The 19,509-nt window shown below is 56.5% G+C and overlaps 1 protein-coding gene across 2 annotated transcripts; it reads left to right on the top strand.

Moving 5' to 3' along the window:
* Nucleotides 1-2,194: 2,194 nt before the first annotated feature.
* Nucleotides 2,195-19,492, top strand: RPS6KL1 (ribosomal protein S6 kinase like 1). 2 transcript variants are annotated; one of them, XM_045060238.1, is made up of 11 exons: nt 2,196-2,373; nt 3,737-4,021; nt 6,193-6,317; nt 7,274-7,366; nt 13,836-13,883; nt 14,265-14,397; nt 14,994-15,602; nt 16,013-16,102; nt 16,270-16,352; nt 17,682-17,777; nt 18,065-19,492. In XM_045060238.1, the coding sequence occupies exons 1-11, from the start codon at nt 2,208-2,210 to the stop codon at nt 18,173-18,175; spliced, it is 1,839 nt and encodes a 612-aa protein (XP_044916173.1). In that variant the 5' UTR covers nt 2,196-2,207; the 3' UTR covers nt 18,176-19,492. The 2 variants fall into 2 exon arrangements, with proteins under 2 accessions (XP_044916174.1, XP_044916173.1); XM_045060239.1 differs by lacking the exon at nt 13,836-13,883 and having other exon boundaries at nt 2,195-2,375; nt 3,736-4,021.
* The last annotated feature ends 17 nt before the right edge of the window (nt 19,493-19,509 follow it).

Raw genomic sequence — 19,509 nt, 5'->3', positions numbered from 1 at the left:
AACTATCAAATTGCTTGCCATAGGAACTGCACTGCACTCTGACCAGCAATGTTATGATAGTTCCAACTTCCCCAGATCCTTGCCAACACTTGTTATCATCCATATTTTTTATTATAGCCATCCTTGTGGGTGTGAAGTCGTATCTCACTGTGGTTTTAATTTGTATCCCCCTAATGGCTAATGATATTGAGGATCCTCTCAAGTGCTTACTGGCCGTTTGTATATCTTCTCTGAAGAAGGGTCTGCTCAAATCCTTTGTGCGTTTTAAATCGGATTATTTGTGTTTTTACTATTGAATAGTAAGCGTTCTTTATATATTCTGGATGCTAGACCCTTATCAGATAAATGATTTGCAAATGGTGTCTCCAAAATGTGGGCTCTGTTTTAAGGCTTTAGTTCTGGACTTGTTGAATTTGCGATGTTTTATTAGACTATGAGCTATGCAAGTCTGTTAGAAAGGTGAAGGCTAAGAGATACAGAAGAGATATACAGAATCATCAGCATGTGGAAGGATACTATTTAAAACCGTGAGACTAAGTGCAATCCTCATCAAGAGAGTAAGGATAGGGGCGCCTGGGTGGCGCAGTCGGTTAAGCGTCCGACTTCAGCCAGGTCACGATCTCGCGGTCCGCGAGTTCGAGCCCCGCATCGGGCTCTGGGCTGATGGCTCAGAGCCTGGAGCCTGTTTCCGATTCTGTGTCTCCCTCGCTCTCTGCCCCTCCCCCGTTCATGCTCTGTCTCTCTCTGTCCCCAAAATAAATAAAAACATTGAAAAAAAATTAAAAAAAAAGAGAGTAAGGAGAGAGGGAAGGAAGACATTAAGGACTGAACCCTGAGCTGCTATGACGTCAGAAGCTGGAGAGGAGGAGAAGAGCCATCAAAGGAGACTGGGAAGTGAGACAGGAGCAACCAAGAGAGTGCGGATCCAGAGACCTGGGGAGAAAGGGATGACCACCTGGGTTGGATGCTCCTGAGAGGTCAAGAAAGGTGAGGACCAAGACCATTTGGTTTAGCAACAAATAGGTCATTGGTAACTTGACCGAGAACAATTTCAGAGGAATGTTGAAGAAGAAAGTCCCATCGGACCAGGTTCAAGAAAGAGCAGAAGAATAGGACACAGTGAGCACAGACCTCTTTTTCAAGGAGCTTTGCTGCAAACCTGGGGCGGTAGATAGAGGGAGAAGTGAGGCCAAGGGTGGTTTTATTTTGTTGTGCTTTCTCACCTTGCTCTTAAAATGGGAGACTCAGCATTATGCTGGTATCCGATGGGAATGATTCAATGGGAGTCAAAAATTAACGATGCAGGAGAGAGAGGGGAGAGTTGCTGCAGCCGTGTCCTTGAGTAGGTGGTGGGACAGGGTTGATCCCAGGTGGAAGGCTGGCCTTTGATAGGGCACAGACAGGTCATCTGTGGGAAGAGGTCGGGAGGCAGTATGTGGGTGCAGACCTGGCAGGTGGGCAGATAGCAAGCAAGAGAAGAGAACCCCAGTGTTTTCAAGGGAAGGAAGAAGCATGTCTCTGGCTGAGAGTGAGGATAGGGGAGGAGGTGTGGGGATTCAGGGAAGGGGAACTGTATGGCAAGGTATGTGGGGGAGAGCAAGTGCACTAAGTAAGGACAGTATGAGTCCAGGCAGCATTGGGGTGCAGGCGAGGTCTGTATGCCCACTTCAGATATAACTTCCTCCAGAAAGCCTTCTCACCCCCAGACCAGGCTATTCCTCTTGTTACAAGTCTCATAGGCCCTGTGGTGCTTCTTTCATACAGCTCTGATCACAACTGGAATGAAATCTCAACTGTATTCTTTAGTTCTTTAACCTGTGTCCCTCCCTAGACTGTAAATCCCTTGAAGACGTGAGCAGAGACTGACTATTCCAGCGCTGTATCTCAGCATCCCTTTCCTCCCGCATAGTAGTGGCTCAATACAAAAGTATTGAATAGTTGAATGAACGAAATCAAGAGAAAAGTCCCGGAAGTGGCATGCGCGTTTTCTAGCCCGCCTAGAGTTCTGAAGCAGGCCCTCCCACAACCCTGGGTGATTATGAACCCCCTCCCCCGCAACACTCTCTTAAATCGCCTCCCCGCCCCCCCCCCCGTCCCCCATCTTCACTCCCTCTCCCAGCGCCCCTCTTCACCAGACACTGGGGCTTTAAGAGCCGGCAGAAACGGAGCCAGGTGCTGATTGGTGGTTTATTCTAACACGCTAGAGGATGAGCTCATCTGCAGCCAATGGCCAGGCTGTACCCGGCCAGACCCCTGCACCTGGCTGGAGGGCGCTAGGCGGCCGCGGGTGGTTCACGGTCGCCCGCCGGAGTGAAGGGGCGGTGGCGGCAGGGCTAGGTCTGGCCGCGCGGACCGAGCTCCTGGCTCGGGCAGGTACGGGGTTTGTCCGGCTCCTCCTCCATCCCCCGGTCCTCCAGGCGACGGTGTCCCCTCCTCTCACTCCCCCGACCCGCTTTCCTCTGCCCGACCGCGCGGCGCGGCGCACCTTGCGCGCCGGGACTCGCAGGCTGGGCGCGCCGCTTCCCGTGTCCAGTCGCGGCCCCGTATCCCTGCCCCGGAGGACAGAGCCCGGCAGGGTGGCCCCCTGAGGCCGGGGCCCGACTCGAGCAGCCCAGCGCATCGGCCTCGGTACCCCCGAAGACAGGCCTCAGGGCTGTACGTTCTCGGTGGCAGGGCGGAGCCAGGAGAGTGCGGCTTCCCTCCCTCCTTCTCTTCACCGCACCACCCCCCCCCACCCCGGGCTGCGTCCTGGCCTTGGTTCAGGCCCCGCTGGCTTGAGGATGTGGGTTTCCCTCCCCGCCCCACTCCCCATCCTGTTCTATCTGTTCCCTCACTCTACAGAGGCACAAGTGGCCTAGACTTGGAAGTGCAGGCCCTGCCCTTCCCAATGGGCCCTGAGAGAGCACAGGTGCCGCTGAGGCTGCAGTAGGGGGCAGAGGCATCCCTGCTGGCTTCTCTCTGAGCCCTTTCCTTTCCTGAAGCCACTGCTCCTATCCCTTTGGCCACTCGTGTCACACACTGCTCAGGGAGGAGCTGCTGTCAGGTACTTGGAGGCCACGTGGCCTCCCTGGCCTACTCAGCGCCCAGAGGACAGGGCCACCCCCTCCCTAGGGCTGGGTTGACCCTATCCTCCTTCCTCTAACTCCATCCAGAATCTGCCACTCAGTCATTTCATTGGCCCACAGGCTTTAAGGCCAGGCCTTGTGCCTAACTCTGTGTGTGTGTAGGTGGGGAGTTTTCACTTGCTGACCTTGGCACCAAAGGAAGTAAATAAAGCGGGGGCCATTTATTCTGTTCAGAGAAGTGCCATCACCGAACCCTGAAGGATAAATGAGATTCCTGTAGGCGGAGTGTGAGCAGGAGAACAGGCAGGATGGAGGGAACAGTGTGAGGAACAGCCTCCGTGTGTGGCCATCGTATGTTTACCGTGTAGTAGATGCTAGTTTGTCTGTGGAGACAACTCTGAGGGCAACTCTGGATCACAAATGCCCTCAGTTCTCTCAGTCCTCAAAAAATATCTGCTGATCTGAATTTGAATGGAAAGGAAGAGCCCTGAGCAGGTTATTATTCTATTATTATTACCGTTTACAAAAGGTCTGGCTCGGTAGAGGGATGTTACCCACATGAGCTCTGATCCCTCCAGCCCTTAATCTCCCAATTTTCAGCGGAGGAAATCAGGAGGCAGATGGGGTGTTGTTCCCAGCTGGGACCTCCCTAAAGCATCTGTTTATTTCAGACCGCTGCAGGACAACAGCCATGAGCCTGGTGGCCTGCGAGTGCCCTCCTGGCCCAGGCCTGGAGCCCGAGCCTTGCTCCCGCGCACGGTCCCAGGCCCGTGTGTACCTGGAGCAGATTCGCAGCCTGGTGGCTCCTGGGGCCCCGGACGTGACCAAACGTGACTACCTGGTAGATGCAGCCACGCAGATCCGGCTGGCCCTGGAGCGTGATGTCAGCGAGGACTATGAGGCCGCCTTCAACCACTACCAGAATGGCGTGGACGTCCTGCTGCGAGGCGTGCACGGTGAGGCTGGGCTGGGCAGGGACGAGGGCCAGTGGGGAAGGGCCAGCTTAGGGCTTGCCCCGACCTCTGTCCATCTGTGCTGAGTGAACAGGGCTCTAGGCTGGCCCTGCTGGGAAGGACAGTATTTTTTTTTTTAATTTTTTTTAACGTTTATTTATTTTTGAGAGAGAGAGAGAGAGAGAGGGAGAGAGACAGAGCATGAACAGGGGAGGGGCAGAGAGAGAGGGAGACACAGAATTGGAAGCAGGCTCCAGGCTCCGAGCCATCAGCCCAGAGCCCGACGCGGGGCTCGAACTCACGGACCGCGAGATCGTGACCTGAGCCGAAGTCGGACGCTTAACCGACTGAGCCACCCAGGCGCCCCAAGGGAAGGACAGTATTAACAGCTGGCATTTATTGAGCAGTTCCTATATACCAGACACTGGTCTAAGGGCTTTACCTGTATTAATTCATTTGAGCCTCACGGTAACAGAAATTACTATATATGTTGTTGTAGTTCCAAGTATATAGGAACTATTTTTTTTTATTAATTAAAAAATATTTTTTAAAGTTTTGGGGCACCTGGGTGGCTCAGTTGGCTAAGCGGCTGACTTCAGCTCAGGTTATGATCTCACGGTTCGTGGGTTTGAGCCCCGAGTCGGGCTCTGTGCTGACAGCTCGCGGCCTGGAGCCTGCTTCGAATTCTGAGTCTCCCTCTCTCTCTGCCCCTCCCCTGCTCATGCTCTGTCTCTCTCTGTCTCAAAAATAAATAAACATTAGAAAAGAAAAACTTAGAAATTTTTTTTAAGATTTGTTTTGTTTTGTTTTTTGAGAATGTGAGTTGAGGAGGGGCAGAGAGAGAGAGAGAGACACAGAGAGAGAGAGAATCCCAAGCAGGTTCTGCACTGTCAGTGCAGAGCCCAATGTGGGGCTCCAACTCAGGAACCATGAGATCATGACCTGAGCCAAAATCAAGGGTCAGATGCTTAACCGGCACCCCTATAGGAACTATTTTTATTCCTATTTTCTTTTTTTTTTAAATTTTTTTAAATGTTTACTTATTTTTGAGACAGAGAGAGATAGCATGGACAGGGGAGGGTCAGAGAGAGAGGGAGACACAGAATCCGAAGCAGGCTCCAGGCTCTGAGCTGTCAGCACAGAGCCCGACGCGGGGCTCGAACTCACGGACTGCGAGATCATGACCTGAGCCAAAGTCTGAAGCTCAACCGACCGAGCCACCCAGGCGCCCTCTTTCCTATTTTCCAGATGAGAAAACTGAGGCATCAGGCAGTGAAATAACTTGCCTAAGGTTCCATAGCTATCAAGTGGCAAGCTGAGGTTTGAAGAGTCTGGGTTCCAGAGGCTGGGTGCTTGACCCAGCGCCCGTCCCTGGAGTAGTGTCGGGCTCCTGCCCTCTGGGGGAGGAGGATACATATGACAATTAATAATTATGATCTCAGGTGGGAAGAGCAATGAGGAGGAAGTGAGGGGAGGGAAGAGAGAAATTGAGGCCAGGCTGGGCTAGCATAGGGTATTTTCTAGAAGTCAAAACTTTAATCTGAGCACTGAAGAACAGTAGGTATGTTGTCCAGCCGGTGGTGCTCCAGAGAGAGCAACCTGTTTGGGGCGAAGTGAGGCATTTTCAAGCCGGGGGGGAGAGGCTGGCCCTGTGGCCAGGTTGAGATCCCTGAGGGTGGTCAGGCTGGGGGTGGGAGTCGGGCCCTGCTTCAAGCTTCCTACCCCGCCCCCTGCCAAAGAGACCCCCAGTTCCTGAGCTTCAGACTGCCCAGTGAATTAGTTTGTCCTCCAATCCCAGTCCCCACTCTGGCCTTTTCACACTGGGCACCAGAGGTGACAGAGGGACGTTCTCTGGGAGCTTCTGTCTCCTTTCTCTGAAAACGGACGCGGAAATCCCCAGTCTGTTCTTTCCCGGGCTGTGACAGCAGCCAGCGAGGTGGTGGGTGCCAACTGTGAAGTGCAGTAGGCTGAGGGTGACCACGGTTCCCAGCCTCTCCCCCCATCTTCCGCTCCTCACCTGCCCGTCTCCCACCCGGACGAGGGCTGGGGAACAGGCTGCGGCCGGCCTCCCAAGTAGGCACTCTGTCCTGTGGAAGGCAGGGGGTGGGCAGAGGGAGCCAGAACCCCAGCCCTCCGAGGCCGGGGTGGGTCCTGGTGACCCCATTGTCCCACAGTCGACCCCAACAAGGAGCGACGCGAGGCTGTGAAGCTGAAAATTACCAAGTATCTGCGGCGGGCCGAGGAGATCTTCAACTGCCACCTGCAGAGGACTCTGGGAGGAGGAGCAAGCCCTGGCACGGTGAGGGGGACTGCTCCCCAAAGGCCTGAGGGCCCTGGAGGGAGAGAGCTGAGCCAGGCCCCCAGCCCCCTCGGGCCGGGGCCAGATGGCTGTCACCTCACATCCCGGGCCGCAGGGCAGGGCAGGGCAGGTGGCTGTGCGAGCCAGGTTCTCCCCAGGCTTCCTCTGTCTCCCACACACTCCTAGCTCCCTTCAAACGCTTAGTGAATCATCTCCAGGCCAGTCTCACCCGCACACGGGGTAAACACACACACACACACACACACACACACACACACACACACACACACACACACACACTGAAAGTCTCCCACATCTGTTTGAGCTTGAACTGAGCTCTGTTTGAGCTGCAGTGAGTGCAGCTGACCCTTGAACGAAACAGGTTTGAACTGCGTGGGTCCACTTATATACTTGGATTTTCTTCGATAAATACACTGCAGTATTTATAATTACATTGTAAATGTATACATTAAATGTAAATACATGTACATACATTAAATGTATACATTGTAAATGTATTTTCTCTTCTGCGTCTTATTCGGCTGCTTTTCCCCAGCGCAGGTGCCTGGGCCGCATGCCTTGGTCCTCGAGGCGTGTTCCCTGAGACCCACACGGTCCCAGGCTTTCTCCCCCTCCCTGGGGGCGCCTGCCTCCTATGGATGGGGCTTCCTTCCCACACAGGGTTTCTGAAGCCTGAGAACCCCCTGGGTCTTGGAGGAGGGCTGCCTGGGGGCCGAGTGTCGAGGATGGGGTGACCACCCTGGGCAGGTGTGGGCCTCTTCCAGTCGGGGCCGGCTTCTCCGCTCCCTGTGAGGTGGGGGGGGGCGCTGCTTGTACCCTGGTTCTGCCCCTTGTGCCTGCCCCTGTCCTGGCAGCTGGAGGAGGGCCTGGTGAGAAGGCAGTGCCTGAGGGGGGCTGGGCCCTGAGGCTGTGTGGTCTGTCTCCCTCCTCCGCAGGGTTTCAGCAGCCTGAGGCTCCGGCCCATCCGCACACTGAGCTCTGCCCTGGAGCAGCTGAGGGGCTGCAGGGTGGTCGGGGTCATCGAGAAGGTGAGTGAGCGAGGACAGCCACAGTGGGGCGCTGCGGGTGGGGAGAAGGCGGTGTATGCAGATGGGGGTGGTGGGTGGGGAGAGAGCGCAGCTACCCCCACTCTTCCAGAAGGGGCCCGAAAGGGGTCAGAGGGTCCGAGGGGAGGAGAGCAGCTGTGTCCAGTGGTTCCCCACCCTTCTCCCACCCCGGCACACATCAGTCAGGTCCTGGAGCGAAAATTGGGAACAGAAGAGGCAGACAGTCCCTTTTCCACAGCCCTTGGCTCAGACTGAAAGCCACACCCTCAGAGATTCAAGACCGAAGCCCCAGGACCAGCAGCCGGCAGGGAGCTCTCCCAGCACGCACGGCCCTGCTCACTCCCCTTCCTCCTCACTCTGCGCCCCAGGCCGAGGCCAGGGTCTCCCCACCAGGGGTAGCTGAGGGGTTCCTGTGGCGGATGCACTCCAATCCAGAAGCCTGCCCTGCAGAGGGTCCCAGCTCCCAGAGGGGCCTCGGCAGCTCTGCCCTTTCCCTCCTAGAACCCGCCCCCCCACCCTTGTGCTGACCCCATCTGAGGCCCTTTGCCTTAATTGGGGGGCAGGTAGGAAGGTAGGCGCTGACATCCCAGCCTGTACGCGGGACAGTCATTAGAGTGGGGGACTCGGAAGGACAGACAGTGGGGTCACATGAGATCTGAACCAATATTCAACTGCCCTCTGCCCGACCCAGGCAACACCTGAGTAGTTGCTAAAGGGCTGCGTTCTCAGCACCACGGTTCATCAGAATCACCTGAGAAGCTTCCTGAAAAGAGATGCCTGGGCCCCACCCCAAGCCTATTGAGTCAGAATCTCCGGGGTTGAGCCCAGGAATCTGGAGTTGAAATACTCCTCCGGGGATTTGGGGATTTTGCCGGGCCTGGGAGCCCACAAAGGACATCTGCTCAGTGCACAGCACGGCCACAGCGAACCCCTTCCCCTCCCGTTGGTTTCGTCATGTGTAAGTGGGGTAAGATTCCAGCCCTCAAGGGGGCATGTGGGAACTAAAATGAAATAATTTTTGGGAAAGGCCTGGCACACACTAAAATTTTTGATACGTGTTTGATGGCTGTAAATGCTAGTGACAAGAGCGAGGGGGATGGGGCGTGCAGGCTTCCCGTCCCCCAGCCGTCCCCCAGCTGCTCCTCCCAGGTCCCTGGAACAGGCCCCAGTCTGTCAGCCAAGGCCCGGCCAGCTTCCATATGCCTTCCCTCCAACAGCACTAGTCTGTGTGGCCCCAGCCAAGCACAGCCGCTCCCACAGAGGGGCTGGGAGGTGACTGCCACCACCTTTTCCCCCTGTGGGATCCTACTGAACTACAGGTGTTGTGGACAGAGGGGTTCCCGGTCAAACAAGTTTGGGTTACAGTGAGTTAAAGTTACATGACTTTTTTGTTTGTTTGTTTGTTTGTTTTGTGTTTAATTTTAGGAGTTTGCAGAGCTTTTAGGATGCTAATGTATATACCATGAGTTTCCAAGAAGGAGGTCTATGATAGAATTTCCTGAATTTGTTTAACCCCCGGACATGCATATGCAAAGCATTTTCAGAATCCAGTGTTCTGAGGCCCGTGTCTGGGTGGATGGAAAGCACAAATTAAGGCCAAGCCCAACCATTCTGCCTTGAGGCTGAGTTTCTTTCCTTTTTTTGCCCTTTCTTGGGCACCTGGCTTACCTACTCCACCTCCCTCCTGAGACCCTGCTTCCTTTCCCGGTTTCATTTCCAAGTCAGGAACACCATCTTCCCCAAATTAGGAGAGATGTTAGGGCCACTGGGCCCAGGTCCCTGCAGCCGGGCCCGGATGTGCTATCAATGCGTTCCATTCTGCAACGCTGCCCAGGCACATCCGGGCGGGAGGGCAGCGTGGGCCAGCAGTCCACAGAGCCAGGGGGTGGCAAAGGGCTTGCTCACGAAGCCTGGAGGGCCAGTTGTTAGGTTAACTGGGCTGGGGGTCCCTAGGGACCCCTGGGGGCTAAAGAGGTACTGGCAGGGGTAGAGGGTTTCCTGGGAATGTCTAGGCAGGTGGGTCAGGGACTAGATAGGCCTCTGACGAGAATACCTGGGGGTTTGCTCTCAGGGAGCACGGGGGGCCTGAGAGACCTCACCACACAATTGCTGAGCCTCCTCTAGGAGCCAGGGATGGGGAAGAAAAAGAAGGCCATCCAAGTCACTTCTTGGTTTTTTTGGCTCAAACACAGGGGTGTTTTTTAGAGTTATCATTAGTTACCAACACTTAAAAATTGGCAGGTTTCGTATAGAAGTCCAGATTTCCTGCTTCTCCTGCAAAATTGGAAGATTTGGAAACGCTGGCTCACAATCTCGTGTGGCAGCCAGGAGTGGTGGGGGAGGCTGCCTGTGTTTGTTTGTTTTGTTTTGAGAGAGAGGAAGGACCCGTGAACGAGTGGGAGAGGGAGAGAGAATCTTAAGCAGGCTCCACGCCACCCTTCACGGAGCCCCATCTCACAACGGTGAGATCATGACCTGATCCGAAATCAAGAGTCAGACACTTAAGCGGCTGAGCCACCCAGGCGCCCCAGGGGCTGCCTCTTTGGGACACCAGTCCCCTGGTTTGCTCCTGTCCCTGCTCTGTCCTCTTGGTTCACAGGCCAGCCCCTGTGGGCCTCGGAGTTTGAGAATCTGCTTGAAACTTTTGGACTTGTTTGCCCCATGAGAGAATCTTCCTGGGATTTTGATACTTTGGACATTTTGAAAGAAAGGGTTAATGTGTTTCACCAGAGCTTTAATTGTTCCAGGTCCCAAGAACTCTGTGGGTATCCTGGGAAAAAAAAAAAATTCTCTTTATAGAAAGGTGAAAAGGGCACCCAGAACTGCCCTCCACCTTCCAAATAGCAATAGTCGCCTGACATTAATTAGTACGGCACGTTCTTATTTGCAAAACTGTTGCATTAAACCCCTTCAGTCACCCTGGGGGGAAAAAGCACTATACTGGACAGCCTCATACAGTAGTCCTTAGCCACGTAACACTATTTAAGTTAAAATTAAATATTCTCCTTCTTATTCATACCAACCACACCTCAAGGGCTTGATAGCCTTACATATGTTCACTGGTTTCTGTATTGGACAGTGCAGATATATATTTCCTTCACGTTCCATTGGACGGTGTTGCCTTTTAATAATTGTCTTACAGGGGCACCTGGGTGGTTCAGTAGGTTAAGCGTCCGACTTCGACTCAGGCCATGACCTCACAGCTCGCGAGTTCGAGCCCCACGTTGGGCCCCCTGCTATCAGCACAGAGTCCACTTCGGATCCTCTGTCTCCTCTCTCTGCCCCTCCCCAGCTCATTCTGTTTCTCTCTCAAAATAAATAAATAAACTTAAAATAGTTGTCTTGCAATTACGAGAATGAAACAGAGGCTCGTAGAAGTCGAGCGACTAGTGCTCTGGTCCCCCTATAGCCCTGAGCACAAGAGGAAGGGGGTGTTTTTGTTTGCTGGCTTTAATGGGAAAATGCCCCTGCTACTTTTGAGCTATTTTATTTCATTTTATTATTTTTTTTAAGTTGTTAATGTTTTTATTTTTGAGACAGAGAGAGACAGAGCATGAGCAGGGGAGGGGCAGAGAGAGGGGGAGACACAGAATCCGAAGCAGGCTCCAGGCTTTGAACCGTCAGCACAGAGCCTGACGTGGGGCTCGAACTCATGAGCCGTGAGATCATGACCTGAGCCGAAGTTGGACGCTTAACCGACTGAGCCACCCAGGCGCCCCTGAGCTATTTTAAACTAAGGCAGTATACGTATATATTCCTCATCATCCTGCCTAGCTCCGAGATAATTGCTATTAATATTTCGGACTAATTCTTTCTAGATCGGTAGGTGTGTATGTGTGCGCGCGTGTGTAACACATACCTACATATGTACGAGGGGCAGAGGGTAAGAGAGAGTGAAGCCCAAGTAGGCTCCGTGCTTGGCACAGAGCCTGATGCAGGGCTCAATCCCACGGCCCTGGGATCATGATCTGAGCCAAAGTCAAGAGTTGGACTCTCAACCTACTGAGCCCCCTAGGCGCCCCTGATCAAGTTTTCTATCTGGCTTCCCCAGCCTTCACTGCTGCCTTTTTGGACTCTGTGTGAGAGGACCTTAGCCAGGACAAGGTGGTAGGGAATCCCACTTGGCAAGGGACGGTGGGGAATTATCCAGGGTGTCAGTACTTGTGGGAAACTCGATTCTCTAAGTGACCCCAGAGTTTCCTTGCTTGCTTTTTCAAACACTGCACCAGTTTGGTTAAGGAGCTGGGGCCAGGCTGGGTTCCACCTCTGGCTGTTGGAGGAGAGACCTCTGGTGGTCAGAAAGCGTGTGTCACTGCTGCCTCAGGAAGGGCACTGATGATGGGGGAGCTGAGGCCCAGAGGGGAGGGCAGGTGCCATGGTCATCTGGCTGTGCCCCATTGCACTTAAGTCTCTGGGGCTCTGGGATCAGCCCTGCCTGCATTCAAATCCTGGCTCTACTACTGTTTAGCGGTGGGACTATAGGTAACAAAACCTCTCTGAACCTCAACTTGTTCATCAATAAACTGGGTCACTAATAACGCTGACCTGGTAGGACTGTGGGAATAAAATTAAATAACCTATAGAAAGCCCTTAGCACAGAAGAAGTGCTCTATAGCCAGTGTGGGGTTTCCCTACAACCTTATCAGTGACAATTACTACAGATTATTGAGGGCACGTTATGTGGCAGGTGCGGGCTCCCGTTACGCTTGAGTCGTCCCGCTGACAAAAGGAGGTACTTCTGAGGTTCAGCGAGGCAGGGTGATGTGGCAAATGTGCTAACTGGCATTCTCCTGGCTTTATATTCACAGAGGGCCTTTCTGTTTACGGCTTCAACCCACCAGGGATGAGGGAAGGCGGGCATTTGTAATTCCTGTTTGGTAGATGAGCAAATCAGTGTAGTTGCCCAGGATCTAAACCCACCCGGTCCTAGGCTGCGGCCTTTGTGACTGCCCAGTGGCCTGGCCTTCCTCGGGGTGGGGCTGGGGGACGCCCACCTGCCACCAGGGGGAGTGGCTGCCGGGCGCAGACAGCAAGGAGTCACAGCATCTGGGTGCTGGTCTTACTCCCCTGTGCCCGTCATCGGGCTGTGTCTTCTGCCTTCCTGCCCCTACATGCTCCTGCTGTCTCCTCCGGCTGGGGCCCACTCCTGCCCATCCCAGAAATGAGTCAAGGGCCCAGCTCCAAACAAGACCCTGACCCAACAATTGGCATAGTACTGCCTAGACCAAAAGCAACAGAAGGAGAGGGCCGCTCTCCAAAGATAGCCTCCAGGGAAGGCTATCTTGAAGTTTCAAGGCTTTTTTTTTTTTTTTTTTTTTGAGGGGAGTAGATTTTTAACAGTTTTTTTAATGTCTATTTATTTTTGAGAGAGAGAGAAAGCACGTGTGCCTGTACGCGGGGGAGGGGCCGAGAGAGAGAGGGGGGACGGAAGATCCTCAGCAGGCTCAGCACTGACAGCAGAGAGCCAGACGTGGGGCTCGAACTCCCGAACCGCGAGATCTTTATGCTGGCCGCTTAACCGACTGAGCCACCCAGGCGCCCCGAGAAAGACTGTTTTTAAAAAGGAGACTGGGGGGCGCCTGGGTGGCGCAGTCGGTTAAGCGTCCGACTTCAGCCAGGTCACGATCTCACGGTCCGTGAGTTCGAGCCCGCGTCAGGCTCTGGGCTGATGGCTCAGAGCGTGGAGCCTGTTTCCGATTCTGTGTCTCCCTCTCTCTCTGCCCCTCCCCCGTTCATGCTCTGTCTCTCTCTGTCCCAAAAATAAATAAACGTTGAAAAAAAAAAAGGGGACTGGGGGCAGGTGGGAGAAGGGACCCAAAGGAGCATGCCTAATCTGCGTGCCCTCCCCCCCCCCTCAGGTCCGGCTTGGCTCATGGGTGACCTTGGGCTATGTTCTCGGCCTCAGCTGTTTCACCTGTAAAATAAGAGATCAGAAGAGGTGACTGGCTCTGAGGTCCTGCCCCGCTGTGACACCCTCAAGCCCTGCAGGACAGATCACTCCCTGTGCACGTCGGGGGTGCTTACCGTCCCCTTGCGCTGCGTAGGACTCTGGGCACACAGAGCCGGGCAGCGTGTGCTCCCTGCCCTCACGTTGCGCACAGCCCAGTGGGGAGACAGGAAATTAGACCCTGTTGATAGAGCTCCCTGAGGGTGGGCCCGGAGAGCTCTGGAGAGGAGATCCGGGGTCCCGGCCTGATCCGAGGGCTGGCCCTTGGAGGAGGTGGCAGGTGTGTTGATGCCACAGGAAACAAAGGTGGTAAAGCAGGACAGGACTGATGTCAGCTTGGGGGTGGGGGCGTGGCCAGGAGCACACCCCACCACAAAAACCTGCCTTCCCTGTCTGCCCTAGAGTGAGTCAGCCTTGGTGGAGGCACCTGGGGGGCTGGGGCTCGGGCCACGGAGCCCCAGGAACAACCACGTGCCTTGACCGGTGCCTCCTGGACTTTGGCAGGTGCAGCTGGTCCAGGACCCAGTGACTGGAGGGACCTTCGTGGTAAAGGCAGGTGCTCCTTTGGCCCCTGCTGTTCGGTATTCCCCTTGGGACTTCCTCACCTACCCTCTGGGGAGCCGCCTACCCAGAACCTGTATCTGAGGACCAGGCTCCCTCCAAATCTACAAGCTGCTTGTTCTGTCCCTGAGCACGGCCCCCGCCTCCCAGACAAACACACATACTGCCCCATCCTTGTTCCGGAGGGTGGAGGGCCTGGATTCCATGGTGGAGAGAGAGAGGGGTGAGGGCCGGGTCAGGAACTGGGGGGAGGCAGTTGCTACTCAGGGTGGCTCTATCCCTTACGTGTTTGCCCCTGAAGCCAGGCTAGGATGTCCCCTAGCTGAGCACCCTCTGGTCTGTCCCTCGCCGACCTGCCTGCTCTCTCCCCAGAGCCTGTCCAGGTGTCCCGTGGCGAACCGGGAGCGGCTGACCATCATCCCGCACGGTGTGCCCTACATGACTAAGCTGCTTCGGTACTTTGTGAGCGAGGATTCCATCTTCCTGCACCTGGAGCATGTGCAAGGTGAGGGGGCCTGAGGGGTCCCCGTCAGCTCCCCGGGCCTTCGGCATGGCCTCTTTATCCCCTTAAAACGCCAAGCACGAGGAGGGGGTGCCAAGCACCAGACGTGTGGCACAGACCACGGGTCCCAGCCTTCCCCGGGGGGAGGATGGCAGGATCAGGTTGTGGTGGGTCTGTGCGCGGTGCCGGGGGGACAGGGGATGGCTTGAGGAGGTCACATCCTGGGCGGGGAGAGGGCACTTATGCAGATGTCCCCTTTTGTCACCATTTCCTCCAGTCTTGGCCTCTTTTCATTTTTCTAGTCTGCGCCCATTCCTTTGGAGTGGCCATGTGGGAGGGTGGTCACTGAAGCTATAAGGACAGCAGTTGGTTCACAGAGCAGATATTTTTGGGTCACCTATTGCCGTGATGATTTTTTTTTACTAAGGGACCCGGATGGGTCATGGCATGTAGTATAGCAGAGGGCATTCTGGGCAGAGGTGAGGGTGTGGAAGGCAGAGGGTTCATGCTGGATGCGGGGGGAGGCAGGAGTTGGGGACCTGGTGTCCACGCTCTTCTCTCCCCTGTCCCCATGCTCGCTGCTCCTCTGCACGGCCCAGGAGGCACACTCTGGTCCCACTTGCTCTCCAAGGAGCACCCCCGACAGTCTGGGCTCAAGTCTGGCTCCGGCCCAGAGAGGATGAAGGCTTCGCTCAACTCGCCCCTCAGCCTCCAGACCCCAGCACTGCTCCCCCTGGGACCCGCCCGCCTGCAGGACAGAATCCTGCTGGAGCCTCCGCGGACTTCTCAGAGCCTCCCCCAAGCCAGGGGGGCCCCAGCCATCGATCCCCAGAGAGAGGCTGCAGGTAGCCCTTCAGCCAGGACCCAAACTTTCTGCCCCCCGGACCTTCTGAGGGCCCCAAGTGGCCGCCTGCACCTCCAAGCCAGACGGGGACCCGGCCGGAGCTCGGACGCGAGGCCCTCGTGGGGGCTCCCTTGGGTTCATCAGGGAGCTGTCCGGGTGCTGGGGGCCTGCAGCCGAGGCAAAAGTCCGAGCCACCCCTTAGCAGACGGGGCCCACCCTGGGTTCAGCAGGGGCGCCTGGCACGTGAACGAAGAGCAGGTGAGGCAGTGGGCCGCGGAGACACTGGTGGCGCTGGAGGCGCTGCACGAGCAAGGGGTGCTGTGCCGAGATCTCAATCCCCGGAACCTGCTTCTGGACCAGACAGGTAGGTGCCCGGCCTGGGGAGGAGGGGACCTACCCCGCCTCTCAGAGGGGGCCCCCGGAGCCTCCAGACAGAGAAGGGGAGTTCCCCAAAGTCGAGGGGACCTCAGAAGTTACCTGCTTCCTCTGCCTCCCCCTGGCCTTTTCACACAGGATTCTGACCCGGTCTGGTTGGCCGATGTTGAGCCTGGGAAACGAGCCCTCCCCCAACCCAGACTCCGGGGCAGCAGCTCCCAGGTTGTCTCTGGCCCTTCTGGGGCCAGGCCCTAGGGAGTCTCCGCCCAGGGCAGCCCCTGGCTCCTGCTTTGTGACTGGTGGGGGAAGCCCCGGAGTCCCCTCCCCCATGCCAACTGCTCAATGATGACTAACCACAATTTTTGTCCACCGTTATTCCTACGTGCACTGGACGAGAAGGTCACATCCGGCTCACGTATTTTGGCCAGTGGTCGGAGGTGGAGCCCCACTGCTGCAGGGAGGCTTTGGACAATCTCTACAGTGCGCCAGGCAAGAAGGGAGAGAGGGGCCGGGGGCCCTAGATCTCGGGTGCCTGTGCGGGGTTGAGCCGGGGCGGCTGAGGATGAGCGGGAAGGGGCCGTGTCCGGGTAGGACGAGCCGAGCGGGGACCGGCCCTTCAGGGTGAGGCTGGGACATGTGTGTTCTTGTCCCCACAGAGGTGGGTGGGATTTCTGAGCCGACGGAAGCCTGTGACTGGTGGAGCTTTGGGTCTCTGCTGTATGAACTGCTGACTGGAACTGTGAGTAGCTACGCAGGGTGGGGAACCCTGGTGGGTGTCACTGAGCGCAGGACGGGCTGGGCTTGGTCCAACGGGCCCTTGCTGGGGTGGAGGCCACCTGGTTCTCTAAGACCTGGCCCTTGGGTCGATGTCCTGCCCCCACAGGCCACGAGAGACCTAGGAAGTCACTCCCACCCAGGTCACAGACACACTGAGCACCCCTGCCACGCTAGTGGCTAGAAATAGTGAGACTGTCAACTTAGGTACATGAGGGTTGAGTTGGGATGGCCAGGGAAGGTTTCTGGAGAACGCCTGGGTGTAGGTCTGGAGGGAGGATAGGATTGGGCACAACTCTTCTTTCCTGGAGGGCTGCTGAATCATCCCCCGAGCTTCTCTGTTCCCCGCGGCCCGTTCCCCCCACTTGCACCCTTCTGAGCTGTAACCCCCAGATCTTGGCTGAAGGACAGGAGAGCAGGCCCACTTCGTCCAGGCCAGCAGCTGTCCTGTCCAGCCTGGGTCAGCCAGAGGCTCCAAGATCCCCCCACCCCCCTGCAGGCGTCTTTGCTCAGGATGGCAGCCTCTGCCCTCCCCGATGAGCTCAGCATCACACTGGGGCTGGTTAGGGCAGGCAGCAAGGGAGCAGCCAGACCGCGGTTTGAGCAGGGAATGACAGGAGCGAATGGAGTGTGGCCTGAGGTCCATCCTGGTGCCCTCTTTTGTCCCACAGCCAGGGCCTCTGACTGTCCTGGCTGCAGGTATCCCCAGAGTGGGGTGGTCTCTGCCTCCCGATGCTTCTCTCGCCCAGGGCCCCTGGCCTTCCTCCTGGTTGCTTCTTGCAGCAATTTCTGACCCCTGAAAGACCGCTCCGCTCTCCAGAGCTGCACCGTTCTGGAACGCAGAGAGGTCCTGCCTCGGCCCTGACACCAGCTTACCGTGGCCGGCTCTGGAGATCTTTCTTCTGCAAGGAGACCAGTTCCAGTGCCGCTCCTGATAGAGTGCCTACCCTGAAGGCAACCCAGGATTGAGAACTTCTGGCAAGCTTGGTGCCAGAAGGAGCTGGGTTCAAACCCCGAATCCAGCAGAAGTCCCTTCGCCTCCCTGAGCCTGCTCCTTGTCTTTACAATGAGGATTCTAGTACTTACTTTGGAGGTTGCTGTAGAAATCGTGCAGAAGGGATGTCCGGCATCTTCCGCAGCCTGGCACTGGGTAGCTCTAAAGCAGAAGGCGACCACTACCGTCCCCATCCCCGTGGGACATGACCCAGGGGAAAGTAAAATCCTGGCTGCCACCGGGATGTATAGACGTTCCTGGGGTCGTCTCCTCAGAGCGCCCCTCCCTGTGTCTTCCCAGGCACTGTCACAGAGCCACCCCTCGGGAATCCAGCCCCATACCCAGCTCCAGCTGCCTGAGTGGCTCAGTCGCCCAGCGGCCTCCTTGCTGACTGAGGTGAGCCACAGCCAGCCTAGAGGAGGTAGCTTCCTGGCCCCAGGGTGGGTGCTGGGAGGGCAGAGTCCTGGCATGACCGGTGGGTGTCTGATGTGGGTGCAGGAGGGTGAATGGGGACAACAAATTGGCGTATGCCGGTGGCCAGACACCGCTAGTGTCCCCAGGGTACCACTGGGGGTTCCGTGAGCCGGGCAGCTGGGAGTGGTGACCGACCACCTCACCCCGGCTGAGGTCAACCCATGCCTCAGCGACAAGGGTCTGCCAAGCCCGCTGGGCTTTCTCCGCAGCTGCTGCAGTTTGATCCTGCGCGGCGCCTGGGCGCTGGAGGAGGCGGCGTCAACAGGCTCAAGGCCCACCCCTTCTTCAGTACTACCCAGTGGAGCAAACTGGTGGGGTAAGAGGGGCAGAGGGGCCACGGAAGCTGCTGGACTGGTCTGGATCGCCTCCCTTTGCCTGTCACCTGGAGCTGGCCCACGTAATCAGCGGCCCCCGGGCAAAGAAGACAGGGCGGCTGCTTTTCCTGCACAAGCCCCTCTTGGGCACCAGAAGTGACCATCGCCACTGCCCAGATGGGCCTGGGCGTCCCCCCGGCCAGCCCCGGAGACCCTTTCTGGTCATTACTGAAGGGGAAGGACAGGGAGCTCTCACCCCACCAGGCAGATCGGACCCCTCCACCCCTCCACCGTCCAGCCTTCGGCAGACACCTATACCTTGACTGCAGACCTGCAAAGGGTGTCTCCTGCCGCGTCAGCTCGGAGCCCCCGATCCGCTGCCGAACTGACCACAAGGTCTTGGGACTATCTGCCCTGTGCCCCGCTTGGGACGCCTCTGGAGACTCAGGATACTGGCTCGGTGGACCCAAGCCAGGGCTGCCCTGCCTGGTCATCTTAGGTGTGCAACTAGTGGGCCTCTTCCCCCTTCCCAGGCTATTCCTGCAGGGCGTGGGGAGGCTGGGGAAGCAGGGAGAAGCCTGTAGTGGGCATGGAGTGAGGTGGGGACAGAATGATCTGTGATTCCAGACTTTGGAGAACAGAAGGAAGGTGGGAGAGGAAAATAAGGATAAGCGTAATAAAAGGGAGGAATGCACAGCTCTGCCACTTAAGGGTAATTCTGAAAGCAGAACAGAGCTCCCTACCCTAGCAAGCCCGCCCGTGTGCAAAAGGGAGCGGACTCCGTGGGTCTGAGCGGGGGTCACAGTGCAGCTGCCAGGCTGAAGCCACTACCACACATTGTACCCGTCAGGATTCCCTTCTTGGGCACTTGTCCTGTTTCCCATTTTGCATTTGCATTGAGGGTCCGCTCAAGTCACCGCTCCCTGTGACTTCATCCCCTTTTGAGGTGAGAAACGACAAAACACACGGATTGTCTGCGCTTTTAGCCAGAGGCACAATGTTTCTGGTCCCTGAAGAGCTGGCGTGAGTAGTTACCCCAAAGACTATCGCCTCCCCAGGTTTGGGGGCCCTCTTACTCTTCTCCGGGTTCTTCCTGTTACTGGGGTGTGGCCCCCAAGACGGAAATTTCCACTAGACCTCTGCCCCCAACTCCTTCCTTCCAGTGTGTCTGACACCACCAGGTGGCGCCCTGACACTTCTCCAGTCTGGCTGTAAAGGTCCAACCTTCACTCTAGAGGTGGGGAGGCCAGGGAGGGCAGCCTGTTTGTGCTTTCCCTGGGCCTTGCCCACACCTCCCCCTGCAATAAAGCCTGCTGGTACCCATGGTGTCCTCGCCTCCT

Source organism: Felis catus, chromosome B3, assembly GCF_018350175.1.
Source record: "Felis catus isolate Fca126 chromosome B3, F.catus_Fca126_mat1.0, whole genome shotgun sequence".
Taxonomy (NCBI): domain Eukaryota; kingdom Metazoa; phylum Chordata; class Mammalia; order Carnivora; family Felidae; genus Felis; species Felis catus.
The sequence above is the reverse complement of the archived record's forward strand: the minus strand, read 5'-3'. Positions and strand labels throughout refer to the sequence as shown.

Bases quoted from the DNA above. Each gene is read 5' to 3' on its own strand.
- RPS6KL1 (XM_045060238.1), top strand. From the start codon at position 2,208: ATGAGCTCATCTGCAGCCAATGGCCAGGCTGTACCCGGCCAGACCCCT. The intron at 7,367-13,835 runs GTGAGTGAGCGA...GGACTTTGGCAG, and splicing joins TGGTCGGGGTCATCGAGAAG to GTGCAGCTGGTCCAGGACCC. The intron at 16,103-16,269 runs GCAAGAAGGGAG...TTGTCCCCACAG, and splicing joins CAATCTCTACAGTGCGCCAG to AGGTGGGTGGGATTTCTGAG.